General features: G+C 45.7%; 1 protein-coding gene across 1 annotated transcript; it reads left to right on the top strand.

Moving 5' to 3' along the window:
• The first annotated feature begins 392 nt into the window (after positions 1–392).
• On the top strand, positions 393–15,633 carry LOC115405955 (25-hydroxycholesterol 7-alpha-hydroxylase-like). Its single transcript, XM_030115770.1, has 6 exons — positions 393–517; positions 5,483–5,619; positions 12,795–13,391; positions 14,316–14,522; positions 14,596–14,774; positions 14,966–15,633. The coding sequence occupies exons 1-6, from the start codon at positions 444–446 to the stop codon at positions 15,257–15,259; spliced, it is 1,488 nt and encodes a 495-aa protein (XP_029971630.1). The 5' UTR covers positions 393–443; the 3' UTR covers positions 15,260–15,633.
• Positions 15,634–16,893: the final 1,260 nt, after the last annotated feature.

Below are 16,893 nucleotides of genomic sequence, written 5' to 3'. Positions count from 1 at the left end.
ATTCTGGATACACTGACGGCTCTGTAGTTGAAAACTCATCTGATGGTGACCTTTATATTGACAAATTGGCTCATTTTAGAACCAAACTATGTTCAATTCAAGGTTACTTATACAGTGCCAAACACAACACAACCATTTCAGGACCAGACTCTGAGATTTAGAAACCTACAGAATGAAGCTAAGATTTGGATAATTTTTGTTCAGTCATCTTCAAATAAATTAAATACTCATCAAAATCCACAAACGTAAATAAAATATGATATTACTGCGCCGTGATTACGGTCAGTTAAATTTTTCCCTCTGTAACCAATCCAAATCTGGTTTTGGTTTGGAGGGCGGGACCGGAAGCGGCGTGGGTGGGTGTCAGTGGGGGAACAACAGGTCGGAGTTGTCCCACCGTAGACGTGCGGAGTCTCTGGACCCTCGGCTCGTCCAGCTGCATCATGTTCACGTGCGCGCTGCTGGCGGTGGTCAGCCTGCTGTTCGCGGTGCACTACTTCTACACCAGCAGGAAGAGGTGAGTCCGAGCCGAGCCGAGCCGAGCCGAGCCGAACCAACCCGAACGCTCCCGGAGCGCTGCAGCCAGGGAAAACTTCTGTTCTGCTCCCTGAATTGTTACGTACACACACACACACACACACACACACGCACGCAGATAAAAGTTTCAGTAGAAGAAGCCTCTCTGACTGTATTAGAAGCTCAGCTGGATCCTGTCTGGTTGTTTCTTCATGTGAACCCAGGGTTGTTTGGATGACAGGAGACGCTCCATCACTTCCCGGATCCCTCTCTCTGTTTGGCATCTTCCTCTGCAGCAGAACATGATTAGAGAAAACACAGTCCCTCCTGCTGGTGCGAGGGCTCAGTTATGTGAGACATTTCTGTGGTTTTCCACCAAGTCAAATTCAAATGGAGCCGCAAAACACGTACGAAAACTATCTTATGTTGCATTTATGACGTTTCAATTCCAATTTAGAATGTTGAACATTTGATGATATTTTCAGTTGTTTTCCTCCCCGATTTCGGCAGTTTCATGATCAGGCTATTTTGACATTTTAGAATAGAATAGATCTTGTTAATCCGAGAGGAAAATTCCTTTAAGCATTGCGCCACATAGAATGAGTAGAAATAAACTTAAAAATCAACATGATTATATTGATTACACTTTTTCCTCCTTACTTTTTCTCTGGTATTTGGCAGGCAAAGCCCTGATGAGGGCCAAAGGTCATGCTCAGGTAGACCCACGGTGGTGACCTGCCTGCCCATTGTAGAAATGGAACCTGTGAACCTGTGGTCTGCTCCTGAAGCCACAGTAGAATATAATCTATCCACTCGATAAAGAGAGAACAGAAAGCTCTGAAGCAGCGGCGGTTGTTGTTCCCAGGAAGTTTTCCAGGTGCCACAATTAAAGGTGCTGTAGGCAGGATTTTGCTAGTCAATGCTAATTTTTCTGTGTTTTCTTTGGATTAAATGTTAGAGTATCCATTGATAATCCTTGACGAGTGTAGCATAATTGCACTACTGCGAGGGCGCAGCGTTTCCATCTGTCTCTGTTCTGAGCTGAAAAGGAATCTCGACAGCTCCAGGTATCTTTGACCAATCAGAAGAGCCCATGAGGCTCTAACCGCGATTGGTCGAGGGGCGTTCGTCACATGCTCTTGTGGGAGGGGCTTAACTTGCCTAAGGATGTGATTTCAGAGAAAACAGGACAGGTTTGGCTGTGCTGGGTTTCAAATCGCCATCTTGCTTAGGTGGCGGAGATGCTGAATCCTGCCTACAGCACCTTTAATTGAAGGTGTTAATAAATTCTAAGCTAAATGAAACAATGTTCAACACGAGAGAGAACATGGGACTGGCCTTCCCTTGAGCATCTCAACTTGTTGGATGGTTCAAATCCCACAGCTGTGAGTGTTTTCTGATGTGAAACTGCTCCACTTATGTTAAAAGATTCAGATGAAGTGATTTATGTGTATTAAATTGTAACATTTTTTTCGTTGAAATGTTAAGATGTGCTTTTAGGTTTTGCATAAGAAATTCAATAACCTCCAAAACATTTATTATTTAATGTTTTAATTCTCCTTTTTGACATTCCTTTACATACATTAAGCTTCAGTCTTGTGTTTGTCAGCTGCCTAAATGTCCTTCAGCTGTAGTAAGGACTGTATTGGCCTCTTTACTGAGGAGTACCTGATGGTATTTACCTGCAGGTGACTGCAGTGTTGTTATCACATCATTTAATAATTAAAAGACCTTGACAGCTGAAATCAAACTGAAGGTGTGTTTGAGCTGATAATCTCGATTCTTTCGGCTGATTCAATCAACAGAAGTCTCTCAACTGAGCGAACTGTGCTTCTTAGAGCCACCCTGAGTGTTTTCTAAATCTACCTGCTCCTACAAGCTGCAGCCATGATTTGTTTCATAATTCATTTCCTAACGTGACGCCGTTTATTAGCAGACCACAGGTGAGGAAGTACAGACGGTCCAGGTCAGTTGAAGCAGAAGTGGGGCTGTTTGCCTCATGAGCAGCTGGTCCAGTCAGCTCTCTGTGGGGCTGATCTGATCGCCAGGACAGCTGGAGCTGTTTTTAAAACTGTCATACAACGGATTATTGAAATATTAGTGTGCACGCCCGAGAGGTCAATGTTCTCTCAGGGAGAAGTTTTCTTTTTCAGTTTAATTCTCTGAAATAAATTAACCAAACATGCAAATCAAGCCCCTGCAGAAGCGTTCTGTATATGATTTATATTTGTTTTGAGATTTAGACTGAGCGTTTTGATCCATTTAACCAGCACGGTAATGTTGATCTTCTCTCTGGAGCCACTTCACGTCTGCTCCTCGTAACGTCCCCTTCTGACAACACACTGGTACTTTGATCTTTTTTTATTGACCCACATTGATGCCGGTTGACCTCTAATTGCTCTCTTTGTCGTGCTCCATGAAAAGTAGGTCAGGTGCCGGGCGTCCCGCTGAGGAGCGAGCTGTGAAATCCTGGATCTCTCACTTCCTCCTTTATAAGGAACATTTCAAATCATCAGTCGAAATTCACATACTGCGAAACAAAGATTCTGAACGTTAGCATGAACTTGTCGTCTGCACGGTGTGTTCCTGCTCCGCTGATAATGACAGAATTTTATATCTGAAAAAGCCCTTATCATGATGTGTTCATTATAAATGATATGACAGCCGGGCTGCGTCCCGTTGTGAGTCATCTTGAATCGTCTCTCTTGTGTTTCGACATGTTTCTTCATGCATTGCATCATTTAGTGTCTCACTGTGTTTGTTCTGTTTCTCTTTTGTTCTTCGTCATCCGTCTCGCTGTAGCGTCTGTCGCTTTCTCATCATCAGGCCTCCTCTCTGCTGTTGTCATTTCCCGTTTCCCTGCGAGCGCGGTGAGCCGTCAGCCTCCTCCGGCCCCGAGCAGCTACTGCACTGCCGGCTGACTGTCCTCAGTCCCGCCGTGTGCTTCTCTCTGCATTCGTCGAGGATTGCAGGTGTTTTTTTCACCTCATTGACAGCTCTGCAGGTTTGTGCTTGCAGATCAAACCAGGTCCAAGCTGAGCCTCAACAAGTCCAGGCTGAACCCTGAGTGACGTCGCTTCATCCTATGAAACACTGATCCGTAATTGGATCTGGTCCTGGTCCTGGTCTGGTGCTGGTTAGGGTCTAGATTCTCTGCCATTTCCATCTAAACAATCATCCAGCCTTTGTTGTGAAACGAGGCGTTTTCACTCTAAACGTTGTGGTGTGAACAGTAGAACCCCCTCTGCTCTGGTGGGGGGGTCAAGAGGTTCAGGACTGGAACAGCTGACCCTGATCCGGGTGGTGTTACTATGAATTATTGTCCAGCCGTGATGGTGCTGTCCTCTTTAGTCTTCTGTAGTCAGTCCATTTTCCACACCTGTCCTCAGATTGTGTCTCCTGTAGTCTCAGTTTCGGAGTAATAGTCTCCGTTGCCAAAATGTCTGCATTAACAACAGTTTCACTCTACCTAGTTGCTGCTCTTTTCCTGTTTCCTGGAATTTCCTCTCTCCCACCCCCACTGTAATACTGGGAGGTGTGTGCGTGTGCGTATCCGCGTGCGTGCGTGCGTGCGTGTCATTTCAGGTCAGACAGAACTGCCTCCTCTCCCTCTCTCTGTGTTGAAAGCTGCTTGAGCAGCAAAGCTGATCAAACACATCAAATCAGTAAAAACCCAGCAGTGAAATGTAAGCTGCCTTATCAAGCCAGATAGACGTGCACGTGTGGCATCAGTGTTTCACTGCCGGCTGCGCCACAAAATGCCTCCAAGGCATCATAAAGCTCACCTTGTCCTTTGCCAACTCTTTGGCTGATCAGTGCAGGAAATCTTGATTTTCAGCTCCATTGGTTCCTTCTTCTGTTGGAATTGTGTCTTTTCTTTGTGAGCTTGTTCATCTCATTTGTCTTCTTTGCAGTTGTTTCTTCTTGTCGTTATACTTGCTTGGGACATTTTTTTGTAGCTTCTTTGTTATACATGTTTGTATGTTTTTATAGTTGTTACTATGTTCAATTTTTTTTTAGATATTAATTATTTTCTTTTTTTTGCAGATATTTAATATTTTTTTCTGTCTATCCTTTCAGTCATTTTCTGTTGTTTCTGTCGTTTCGACCCACACTGTTTTTACTCCTCATGCATCCTGATATAATAATCTTACATCCAGTTTTTACAGTTATTTGCTACCTTTTCTACTTGTTTTTACATTTGTTTGCATCTCTTTGTCATTAGAGAATTCACTCCACAGCTGATCCACAGTGCTTCTGCATTTGCTGTGCAGCCACTTCAGGGAGCAGGTGGGGGTCAAAGGTCGTGCTCATGGACCCTAAGTGGTGACTATAAAAACACATTAAAACAAAGTGAATAAAAACAAGTAGAAAAAGGAGAGTGAATTGAGTAAAAGCCTTTTGCAGTAAAAACTGTTCGTTATTGGACATAATGGTGTTTTAAAGCTGTGAGAAACGAGACGTTCCACCAACTGGTGGTTCTTCAGGAAAGACATCAGCTCAGCTTGATCTCAGGTGGCCTGAACTGGTAAATCATGAACTGCAATTCTAACAGCATTTGACCTCAGAACTGGGATTGTGGTCAGGAAGCACATGTGTAAATTATTCACTGAGTATTTCAGCTGTTTTATGAGTTCATCCAAGTGATTAGAACACTTTGAAAAATCAGCATCTCTGCATAGGAAATGAAAACAAAATGTTGATTTCCAAATAATTTAGTGAAAGCTTCACGGACCCATTACAGAAGAGCCGAAGAGCCACAGGTGGCTGCAGAGCCACAGGTTGAACACCCCTGGTCTTGTGTCTGTACAGATTTTGTGAGATTTTGTATTTGCTCAATGCAAAGTGTTTTTGAATTTCAGAGCCGATTCCAGACTCCAGCAGATACTGAAGACAGTAACTGTGTGCCAAGTTGTGGCTGACGTTCACATGAAGCGCTGCAGTGTGATTGTGCTGTGTGTTGCAGGAGAGAGAACGAGCCGCCTTTAATCAAAGGCTGGATCCCTTTCCTTGGGAAAGCTCTGGAGTTCAGGAAAGATGCTTATAAGTTCCTGGATGAGCAGAAGAGGAAGCATGGAGACATTTTCACGGTCCAGATCGCAGGTTGGTTTGGAGAGTGGTGGAGTAAATTTGTTTCAGGGAATTTGGAAGATCAAAGGTCCCCAGCCAGAGTAAGGGCCAAAGATCAACTTATTGAGCAACAGCAACTTCTCAAATTAGATCAGGGATGTCAGTCAAACACATTTTAGTTCAGGGGCCGCATTCAAATTGAGTGTCGTGGGATGATGAAATAGAGCCATAATAACCTTTATACTCAAATTATGAAGTTTTCTTTGTTGTAGTGGAGAGTAGAAGTGATGAAAATGTCAAATCAAACAATTACTATGAATATGATGACAATCTCAATGTGAAGTCAGTTTTAATGAAAGCCTCTGTTGCAAAATACAGTGAAATGTTAAAAAAAACAAAAAAAAACTCTTCCAACTGTTGCATTATACATCTTTTTACAAATGTTTTATTCTGTAGCGGCTTTCTGCTGTCCTACAGTGACGTCCAGGATTCTGAGCTCAGTGGACACTTCCTCTGAGAACTTCCTGTTTCAAGCTCGGTGTCGACGTCCTGTTGGTCAGTTGATGGCTGTGGTCTGGGTTTCATGATGTCAAAATGTGAACCGGATGATGAGGACAACGCTTTCACTGATGCAGGACAATTATTGGTTCGAGGTTTAGAGAAGGCCATATGAAGTTCACCTGTAATATTTTAATTTCATCCTGCAGTCTCACCTGAAAGTCAAATATCCTGAACCTTTTTGTGAGCAGTGTATAAGTCTCTCAGTTGTATATCCAGCCAAAAAAAAACAAAGAAACCTGATATTTCAGTGTGCTGCTTTTAAAGACCTTCTTTCTTGTCTGTCAGTTGCACAACACTGACTGAAGGTCGTGTTTGCTGCTCCCGCTCTCTGGCAGCATGAGGGAGTCGTCGCTCAGGTTCTGCACGGCAACAAACTCCATTCAAGAAAATTACAGAGTTGTTTCTTTCACCTGCTTTTTATCAGCTCAAAGGGAAATTCACTGTGATGGAAACATGCTGGAGGGGAACAAAGGCCGGCCGGCGAAGCGGTGGAAAGCAGTGAAAGGCTGAGCTGCACCCTGCCAGCTCTTTATGTGCTGCTCCTGCTTCTGTTTGGAGCCTGAAGCGGCTCGCATTCAGTCCAACTCATACTTTATAAAACCAGCATTACTGTGGTACTGAGAGAAATGTGGAAAAAAAAAGAAAAACTAATCTTTAATCTTGTGATTTATCATCACAGTGAGTGCAGTTTTTCTCCAGTCACAACATATAAAGTTCAGCATTTTGGAGACTATGTATTTTTTAAGAGTTGAAGCTTCGTTTGTTAGAGATAAAACTTGCTTGAGGTATTACAGATTATGTATAATAAATTAATAAATAAATTGCAGGAGGTTTTGTTCTTAAAGCTAAACCATTAACTAGTTTTAAATTTGAGTATGTAACAAGATTTTTGAATTTAACTTTCTATCAATGTCAATTTAAACTACAGACAATAGGTTTCCTTCTATTTAGGGTAAGGATAGACCAATTATCGGCCAGGCCGATTTTATCGGCCGATATTGGGCATTTTTCCAATAATCGGCATCGGCCTTTTTTTCCACCAGTAACTGATAAAATAAATTTACCATATTTTCCGCACTAAAAGCCTCTAATTTTCTCAAAACCCGCCTTATATTTCGGTGTGCCTTTTTTGCGGAAAATACGGTAATAAAGACGGTTGTAAGTCCGTTGTCTTGACTACGGTTCCCATAATGCTTTGCGACGTGAGCAAACAACTTCTGTTTGCTTGTAGCTAAGCTAGCCAGTTCAAACAGAACAGCGAACATGAAGCTTCAGACACATTCTCCACCTCTAACCTGTCAGTCATCATAATCACAATTTGTCCTCCAGTCTCCCAACCGGAGAGTATTGCGCGCTGCTGCACAGCTGTCCAACGCGGAGAGCGACCGGTCGCACTCACACCACACATTGAAAACTGAAAAAAAAATTCCCGGTAAATTTGTCTGGTGCGCCGCTGCTATGGAACCAGCAGGAATCAAACACAAGCCTGTCACATACCTACCGGTAATTTTTTTTCAGTTTTCAATGTGTGGCGTGTAGGGATGGGTACCGAATTTCGGTAATTTTTTGGTACCGACCAAATTCCCGGTGAAGTACCGAGTATCGATTCACGGGAAATCCGTCGGTACCACATTTCGGTACCTGAACGCACCGTTTTTTTTTTTTTTTTGTTTTTTTTTTACCCTGAACGCACCTTGACATTATGCATCGGCAAGAGTGGAGGACACGGTGACGCTGTTACGTGGGTCCAAAATCTTCGGAGTATTTTGACTCGCAGACCGGGAGCAAATATATAATATACCGGGAGAGCGGACACGCACACGGGCTGTGAAAGCGGGCGGGCGGGGGGGCGGGCTGCTGCTTGTGGTTGCCGCTTGTGGCTGCCGGCCGGAATAGACCCCACTGGCCTGGAACACACCGGCCGTTCGGGAAACCTCCCGATGGCCACCCCGCCCCTGTTCGGAGTTGTTCGCGGGAGGAACAAGCCGCTTCTGCGGCTTCTGCTTCTGCGATGGTCGCTCCCGCAGCATGTCACTTCCTAAACAATGCTCTGCGCATGCGCGGCTCGAAACAAGAGCGCGCATCGAGGCGGCGACTCGACATGATATGTCATCACGCAAAAGCGGTCCCACGTGGCTTTTGATTGGCATTATGACTGCCCAATCACGAGTTGGAACCATACAATTCTGATCCTCCAGTATACCTTTGAGTGTTTGTTTACTGTAGAGGTGCCTGGTGCTGCTAATGTGAAACATTTTATACAGCTATTTATTTTGAAAGTTGTTTGTTACTGTATGGGCAGCAGGTGCAAATGTGAAACATTTCATACAGCTATTTATTTTGAGTCTATTTTTATTATGTTATTTATTATTGTTATTTATTTAAATTTTTTACTTTATCCCCACACACATTTTTCTCGTTATTTCAGTTGATGTTATTGAAGCATAAATGTTGAAAATTCCGAAGTTTTGACTATTTTTTTAAATATACAAAATAACTTTAATTACCAAATGCATATCTCCCCCCCCCCCCCCCCCCCCAAAAAAAAAAAAAAAAAAAAAAAAGTATCGAAAACAGGTACCGAAAAATACCGGTATCGATTCGCAGGTACCGAGTATCGGTATCGTATCGATTCAGATGTGAAAGGTACCCATCCCTAGTGGCGTGAGTGCGTGACAATAGACGCGTGGGGCCGTGTTGGCGGGGCCGACTGGGGGTTGACTGGTTACCGTGCCGAAAACAGACTGCCTGCCAAAAAATGACTGCCCACGACGGGGACGCTCATCGATTAATGATAACATTGTTTTTAACGTATTTTTTAGCGTTACAGTAGCTTACAACTTAAGTTCAACCAGGATTCTCCATTTTTGATTTTATTCTTTTTTCTTTTCTTTTGTTTTTATTCCTACAGCACAGAGTTGTGTTATCAGCAGCAACAGATCAGTTCAATATTAGAGTTTTGGGGAAGTCATGGATGAGATAGGAGTGTGTGTGTGTGTGTGTGTGTGTGTGTGTGTGTGTGTGTGTGTGTGTGTGTGTGTGTGTGTGTGTGTGTGTGTGTGTGTGTGTGTGTGTGTGTGTGTGTGTGTGTGTGTGTGTGTGTGTGTGTGTGTGTGTGTGTGTGTGTGTGTGTGTGTGTGTGTGTGTGTGTGTGTGTGTGATACATGAATAACAATAAAATAATCACAAAATTGCAAACTGAACAAAAACATAAGGCCTAAGTACAATGAATGTAGAAGAAGTGTTTTTCACTGAGCACATCGCATCTCTCTTCGCCTGAAATCACTACCACCCACAGCTAAATTTTGATGCCAAAATGTTCATTTTTACTGCAAATGAATATCGGTTCGACGTATCGGTTATCGGTTACCATAAGTACCAATAATCGGCATCGGCCCTAAAAAAGCCATATCGGTCGATCCTTAATTTAGGGATCAAATGTTCACTTTCATTATTGAAAAAATCCTAATCTGTCTTTAATATTAACTATTTGTCAATTATTTATGCACTCCATTTTTTTTTCTTTTTTCGGCATTCCATCGATTTTACGATAAGGACGAGCTCCGTCGATCTCGAGAGAGATCATGGACAAGCCGGGGTGAAGTTTTTGAGGAACTGAGATCCCCCGTTGATAGATCCCCCTTCTCAGCCTCGCTAGTAGTGTCCAACAGAAGGGACTGGCCCTTACAGTTGGTACCAGTTTGGCCACAGGAGTTGCCAGATGGTGCCGCAATGCAAGAACCACCCGCCTTCGGGGGCTCCACTCCGGATTTTTCTGTAGGGGGGTTCTCCCTTAGCCTTTAGCGAGGTTTACACTTGCACGACTTTTTTCCACGATGTTGTCGTGGCAAAACATGCCAATCTGGAGCCACCGAACTGGCAGTCTCCCGCATTGTTCGCGACCAGTTCACGAACAGTTCAGGAATGCGCACAAATGCGCGCCCATCAGTGTCACGGACTGCCACGACGCATTCACGCATAGTTTGCACATAGTTTACGTGCTTCCCACATTGGCATGACGTGGTTGTGCAATTCAGCTTGGGCTGTTCGTGAACTATTCACACAGTGTGTGGCATGGCACGCAGTCACGACAGGTTTACGCACACTTCACGCCACTTTATGAGTAGTTTGCGACTCGATTCGTGCCAGTGCATGCCACAAAATCATTCAAGTGTAAACCTAGCTTCAATCACTCCTGTGACAACCACAAGGCAGTGATGCTATTTTACCCATAGCTGGGGGGGTTGCGACATTCAGACAGGGAGGAGACAGGAGTCGAACCAACAACCTCCTGATTGTAAGATGACTGCGCTCCCCGCTATACCACAGCCGTCCCCAGTACTCAAATAAACTAAAACTAGCTGACAATTGAGGTGCTAGTCTCTGTGTCTAAGGATCGGGTCGCCGGGCACCCTGCCGTCGGCTGCCACCCAATCCACATTGCATCCGGCCCCTACGGTTCTCTCGGTGGGTGGTGGGTCCCCCGGAGGGTGGGCCCACATTGCCACTTCCTTACGAGCTCCAACCCCAGGCCTATCTCCAGGGTGGGGCCCCGGCTGCACCATACTGGGGGATGTCACGGTCCTTGATTTAAGCTTCTTCATAGGGGCTTTTGACCTGCCCTTAATCTGGCCCATCACCCAGTACCTGTTTGCCATTGGAGACCCTACCAGGGGCATAAAGCCCCAGACAACATAGCTCCTGGGATCACGCGGGCACTCAAACTCCCCCACCACTTTAAGGTGGCAGGTCAGGGTAAGATGGAAGGAATACTTCAAGGACCTCCTCAATCCTATCGCCACGTCTTCCGCGGAGGAAGCAGAGGCTGAGGTCTCAGAGGTTGACTCGTCCATCACCCAAGCTGAAGTCACTGAGGTGGTTGGTAAGCGACTAGGTGGCAAGGCACCGGGGGTGGTACCTAAAGTCTCTGGATGTGCAGACACTGTCTCGGTTGACTGCAACATTGTGTGGCGGTCGGGGACACTGCCTCTGGATTGGCAGACTGGGGTGGTGGTCCCCCTTTTTAAAAAGGGGGACCGGAGGATGTGCTCCAGCTATAAGGGGATCACATTCCTCAGCCTCCCTGGGAAAGTCTACTCCAGGGTACTGGAGAGGAGGATTCGACTGATAGTCAAACCTCGGATCCACGAGGAACAATGCGCGGAACACTGGACCAGCACTATACCCTCCTTCGGGTGCTTGAGGGTTCGTGGGAGTTCGCCCGACCCGTTCATGTGTTTTATGGACTTGGAGAAGGCTTTCAACCGCGTCCCTCGTATTTTGTGAGGGGTGCTTTGGGAATATGAAGTCCGGGGCCCCTTGTTAAGGGCCGTCCAGTCTCTGTATGACCAGAGCAGAAGCCCGGTCCACATTGCCGGCAGTAAGTCGGACCTGTTCCCGGTGCATGTTGGACTCCAGTAGGGCTGCCCTTTTTCACCGATTCTGTTCATAATCTTCATGGACAGAATTTCTAGGTGCAGCCAGGTGCCGGAGGGGGTCCAGTTTGGGGACCACAGGATTTCATCTTTGCTTTTTGCAGATGATGATGTCCTGTTGGCTCCATCAAACCTGGACCTACAGCATGCACTGGGGCGGTTCGCAGGTGAGTGTGATGCGACATTGATGAGGATCAGCACCTCCAAATCTGAGGCCATGGTCCTCGACCGGAAGAAGGTGGCTTGCCCCCTCCAGGTGGGAGAGAATCTGGCCCAAGTGGAGGAGTTTAAGTATCTTGGGGTCTTGTTCACGAGCGGGGGATGGATGGAGCGTGTGATTTACCGGTCAATCTAGGTTCCCACCCTCACCTATGGTCATGAGCTTTGGGTCATGACCAAAAGGACAAGATCCCAGATACAAGCGGCTGAAATGAGCTTCCTCCGAAGGGTGGCTAGGCGCTCCCTTAGAGATAGGGTGAGGAGCTCAGTCACCAGGGAGGAGCTCGAAGTAGAGTCGCTACTCCTCCACATCGAGAGGAACCAGCTGAGGTGGTTCGGGCACCTCTTTAGGATGCCTCCTGGACGCCTCCCTGGGGAGGTGTTCGGGGCATGTCCCACAGGAAGGAGACCCCGGGGAAGACCTAGGACACGCTGGAGAGACTATGTCTCTCGGCTGACCTGGGAACGCCTTGGGATCCTCCCGGAAGAGCTGGAGGAAGTGTCTGGGGACAGGGAAGTCTGGGCATCTCTGCTTAGACTGCTGTCCCTGGGACCCGGTCCCAGATAAGTGGTGGAAAATGGATGGATGGATGGATAGTTGAAAATTGGAATGTTTACAATAGTTAAACCCGGTTTAAAAAAACGGAAAACATTCTCCTATTTTTCAAGATAAAAAGGCTCTAAACATTTAAATCTTTTTTTCATCAGTGATGAAATCATGAACTGTGTTTTAAGAAAAGAATTTGTCGCAGTTTACCGAGTGAAACAAAAAATAAATTATGGGACAAAATAAACCTTGACTAGAAGTAAGTCGTAGAAGTCTTATGTTTGATTTTTTTTTTGATTGTGTTCAAGGACATCACTGTTATCAATAAGTATTGTCCCAAAACAACATCAGATGTTAATAAATAAGTCCAACAAATCTGAAAGTAATGCATCTGAGAGTATGGTCTTTTCAGCAGCTGTGTGGTGTTGTTCTCATTTGACCTGCAGGTAAATACATGACCTTCATCATGGATCCGTTACTGTATCCGTACATCATCAAACACGGCCGGCAGCTCGACTTTCACGAGTTCTCCAACAAGGTGGCACCCGTCACATTCGGGTACCCGCCGGTCCACAGCAAGCTGCACCCTGGGCTGAAGGAGCAGATCCAGCGCGCCTTCAAACTCCTGCAGGGGGACAACCTCACCCCGCTGACAGAGAGCATGATGGGTAACCTGATGCTGGTGTTTCGCCAGGATCACCTGGGGCACGGCGGCTGGAGGAGCGGTAGCATGTACCAGTTCTGTCTGTCCGTCATGTTTGAGGCCACCCTCCTGACCATGTTCGGCCACCCGGCGGCCGCCCGCCGCCAAACTGGGATGAGCACGCTGAGGAATGACTTCGTCAAGTTCGACAACAAGTTCCCTCTGCTCATCGCGCAGGTTCCCATCTGGCTGCTGGGGGAAACCAGCGCCGTCCGCAAAAAGCTCATCAACCACTTCCTGCCCGACCGCATGTCACGCTGGACCGACATGTCGGAGTTCATCCGCATGCGTATGGAGGTGTTTGAGAACTACGAAAACCTGAGAGACGTCGACAAAGCAGGTAGAGTCCTGAAAAGTCAGCAGCTCTTCTCAAAGCTCACGACTACCCAACAATGACACGCAGTGTTTATGAAACGGTAAGATCTGCTCGAATAAAAGAACAAGACAAAACTTGTAATTCCACACTGTGCCACATGGTGGCAATGGGACTCATTTATTCTTTGAGTGCTCAGTATTGCTACCTGATGGACAGACGTGGTACTGAAGAAATTCTACACACCGCACCTCTGAACACTTGTTCAATAAAAATATACCCTTTCATGCTCCCTTGCGCTCCATAGTCGACGGCATCAGATCAATTGAATTCAGTCTCTTGTATAATTCCAAATACAACGCAGTCATTTAAAGGTACTTTTACAAAGAAAAACCAACACGAGCCACACACAATTAAGCAAGGGAAACTGGAAAGGAATAACTCCTTCAACAGGCAGAGAGGTAACTCTGAAAACCGTAGAAAAGCAGGTCCAAGAAGACAGATCTCTTAAAAAACGATGATGCTTATAACTCAAGATACGCCACATTGCTATACTTAATTCCAATTCAGGAACAAAACAGACCAACAGCAAGAAGGGTTTCTCATGGGGAAGCCACAAACACCACCTAGTTTCTTCATGGAAGCCAGAAGAATGGAGACACACCTTGTGGAGGAGAAAAATCTGATAATTCAAGTGTCTGGACCTTAACATTCAACTACAACACAACAAAATATTGTTGAGGTTAGAATCAATTGGATTTTCCTCACTTAGCTCACTATTCAGAGAAAGTTTTGCTCATGTTAGGATGAAGTGTGAGGAAAGAGGAGGAAAGAACTCCTTTAGGGTTAGGGTTCTGTGAATTTGGTTGGTCTTTGTGTGGATTTGGCTGAGTTTAAAGGAGGTTTCTGAATCTTTTACTCAGATAAATAACACATTGTCTCCACTCTCAGCTCATCACTTTGCCATGCTTTGGGCGTCTGTGGGGAACACGGTTCCTGCCACCTTCTGGGCCATGTACTACCTGGTGAGCCACCCGGAGGCGCTGCAGGCGGTGCGACAGGAGATCCAGGAGGTCTTGAGCCTCAGTGGTGTGGAATTCAGCAGTGACACAGATGTGAAGCTGCACAGGGATCAGCTGGACAAGCTCCGTTATCTGGGTACGTGTGTAAACTGGAGCATATTCAAGACGTGATTGTTTCCTGATCAATAACAGGCCGACGACTTCCTCAGAGAGCACCATCAATGAGAGCTTCCGTCTGTCCTCGGCCTCCATGAACATCCGGGTGGCGCAGGAGGACTTCAGTCTGCGGCTGGGGGAGAGTCGCTCAGTTGCCGTCAGGAAAGGAGACATCATCGCCATGTATCCTCAGATCATGCACCTGGACCCGGAAATCTACGAGGAGCCCAAGGTACAACCAGTGAACTCCTCTTGGTTAGATTTAGTGTGCAAGTAAATTCAGCTTCATCTGGAGAACACAGAGCACAACACAGTTGTTTCAGCAGAGGCTGGATGTGGTCCACAGGCCCCTTTTGAGGTCAAGCCTAGATAAAAGTCACTTTAATCTTTGAGCATCTTTGCTTTTCCTCTCTCTGTTATCAGACGTTCCGATTTGACCGCTACGTTCACAACGGTGCAGAGAAAACAGACTTCTACAAGGACGACCAGAAGCTGAAGTACTACCTGATGCCATTTGGCTCGGGCTCATCCATGTGTCCCGGACGCCACTTTGCCATGAATGAGATAAAGCAGTTCCTGTGCCTGCTGCTGCTGTACTTCGACCTGCAGCTGGAGGACGGGCAGAGCCGCGCTGAGCTCGACCCCAGCAGGGCCGGTCTGGGGATCCTGCTGCCCTCTGCTGACGTCCGATTCCGCTACAGACTGCGAGTTGTCTGACAACAAGACTGATGGTGGTTACTGACTGGACACTGAATCAGTCATGAGAGTGAGTCAGTCAGTCATGCTGGTAAAGGAAGGATCCTCTCCAAACTGTTCCCACAATTTCGGACATGCGAAATAGTCCAAAATGTCTTAGTATGCTGAAGCTTTTAGTTCCTGTCACTGGAACTAAGATACAGATCCAGACTCTCCATAAACAAGTGTCCACACCAGAGTCCCCCCTTCAACAAACTTTATATTTGGTACGATGCAGTCAGACAAGAACTGTTGGGAAACTGTGCAAATACTTTTGGCAATATCGGGGGGCGACAGTAGCTCAGTTGGTAGAGAAGGTCGTCTTATAACCGGAAGGTTGGCGGTTCGATCCCTGCTACTGCAGGCGTAAAACTGTCGTTGTGTCCTTGGGCAAGACACTTCACCCCCCTTGGCTAGCATGAAAGTTGTGAGAGTGAATGGTTGGTGGTGGTCGGAGGGGCCGATGGTGCAGCCTCGCTTCCGTCAGTCTGCCCCAGGACAGCTGTGGCTACAGCAGTAGCTTACCACCACCCAGTATGGTGTGAATGAATAATGCAATGCAATGTAAAGCGTCTTTGAGTGTCCTGAAAAGCGCTATATAAAACATATTAAAATATTATTATTATAATATCGTGTAGATTTAAAGGTATTCTGTAATGTTTAAACAATGCCGTCTTTGAGTCTCTGTAGCATTCAGTCCGTCCTGGTTCAGCTATTGGAGATTTTAGTAAAAAACTTTGTTGGCTTTTGTTTCACATCTATCGGCTGTTCCGATGCACCAGCAGAGAGAACAGACACTAGAGCTGTCTTTTTATTGATTGGTTAAGGCTGTTTTCTTAATCTCTAATGTTACGGTCAAAGTTTGTTGATGAAACCAGCAGTTTTTAAAAGTGTTTAAAACCACAGCGCAGGCTTTGTCTTTATGCCAGTAATATTTCTTTTAATGCTTGAATTCCTTTTGTTAGTCATTTTTGTTCGTCTTTTAAGATCTGTTGTCACAAAAATGCAAAATTCTCCTTAAATTTGAAATATCTCATCGTTCTTAACTAAAGTTACCTATTATTTTACACCTGAGGGGTATTTTTTAAGTTTTCCTGGGTTCTATTACACACACAATAAATTCAGTCATACAATAGCTGTTAAAGCGACACTAAGGAACTTTCAGTTTTCGTTGATTTTGGCAGCGCCAGTGGACAAAAGCGGTAGTGTTTTGCCTGAACGAATACTACAGTTCCCACGAGGACTAGCACGCGGCGTCGTAAAATGCTGCTCCCAGTGGCATGCTGTCGGACTGAACTCGCCTACATTTGTTTCCAGTGGCTGTGTGAAGGATGGATAGCGATGAAGTAATGAATCTAATGGTGGCTAAACAATGTTATATCATGATATGACGCATGCCGTAAAGCAGTCGGCACATTTGGAGTTTTTTAGTGTGCAGGGTTCCTACCACCCTCCTCACAGTTGCTTAGTCCAAGTGAAAGCAATACTGACGCCCTCAGCCCGTGACAAAGGGCTCATTCAACTAGTTGTAAGTCTACACATTGCTGTTTCATTTCAAGCTCTCTGTCGCCCTCCAGGTGATATTTGAAAACTTGAAAACTCTGGTGTGAAATGAC

This window comes from Salarias fasciatus, chromosome 18 (assembly GCF_902148845.1).
Source record: "Salarias fasciatus chromosome 18, fSalaFa1.1, whole genome shotgun sequence".
NCBI lineage: Eukaryota > Metazoa > Chordata > Actinopteri > Blenniiformes > Blenniidae > Salarias > Salarias fasciatus.
This window is presented reverse-complemented; position numbering and strand designations above follow the sequence as displayed.

Coding starts and splice junctions, on each gene's coding strand:
- LOC115405955 (XM_030115770.1), top strand. CDS start 444: ATGTTCACGTGCGCGCTGCTGGCGGTGGTCAGCCTGCTGTTCGCGGTG. Junction 13,392..14,315: donor GAGAGACGTCGACAAAGCAG/GTAGAGTCCTGA, acceptor CTCCACTCTCAG/CTCATCACTTTGCCATGCTT. Junction 14,775..14,965: donor AAATCTACGAGGAGCCCAAG/GTACAACCAGTG, acceptor CTCTGTTATCAG/ACGTTCCGATTTGACCGCTA.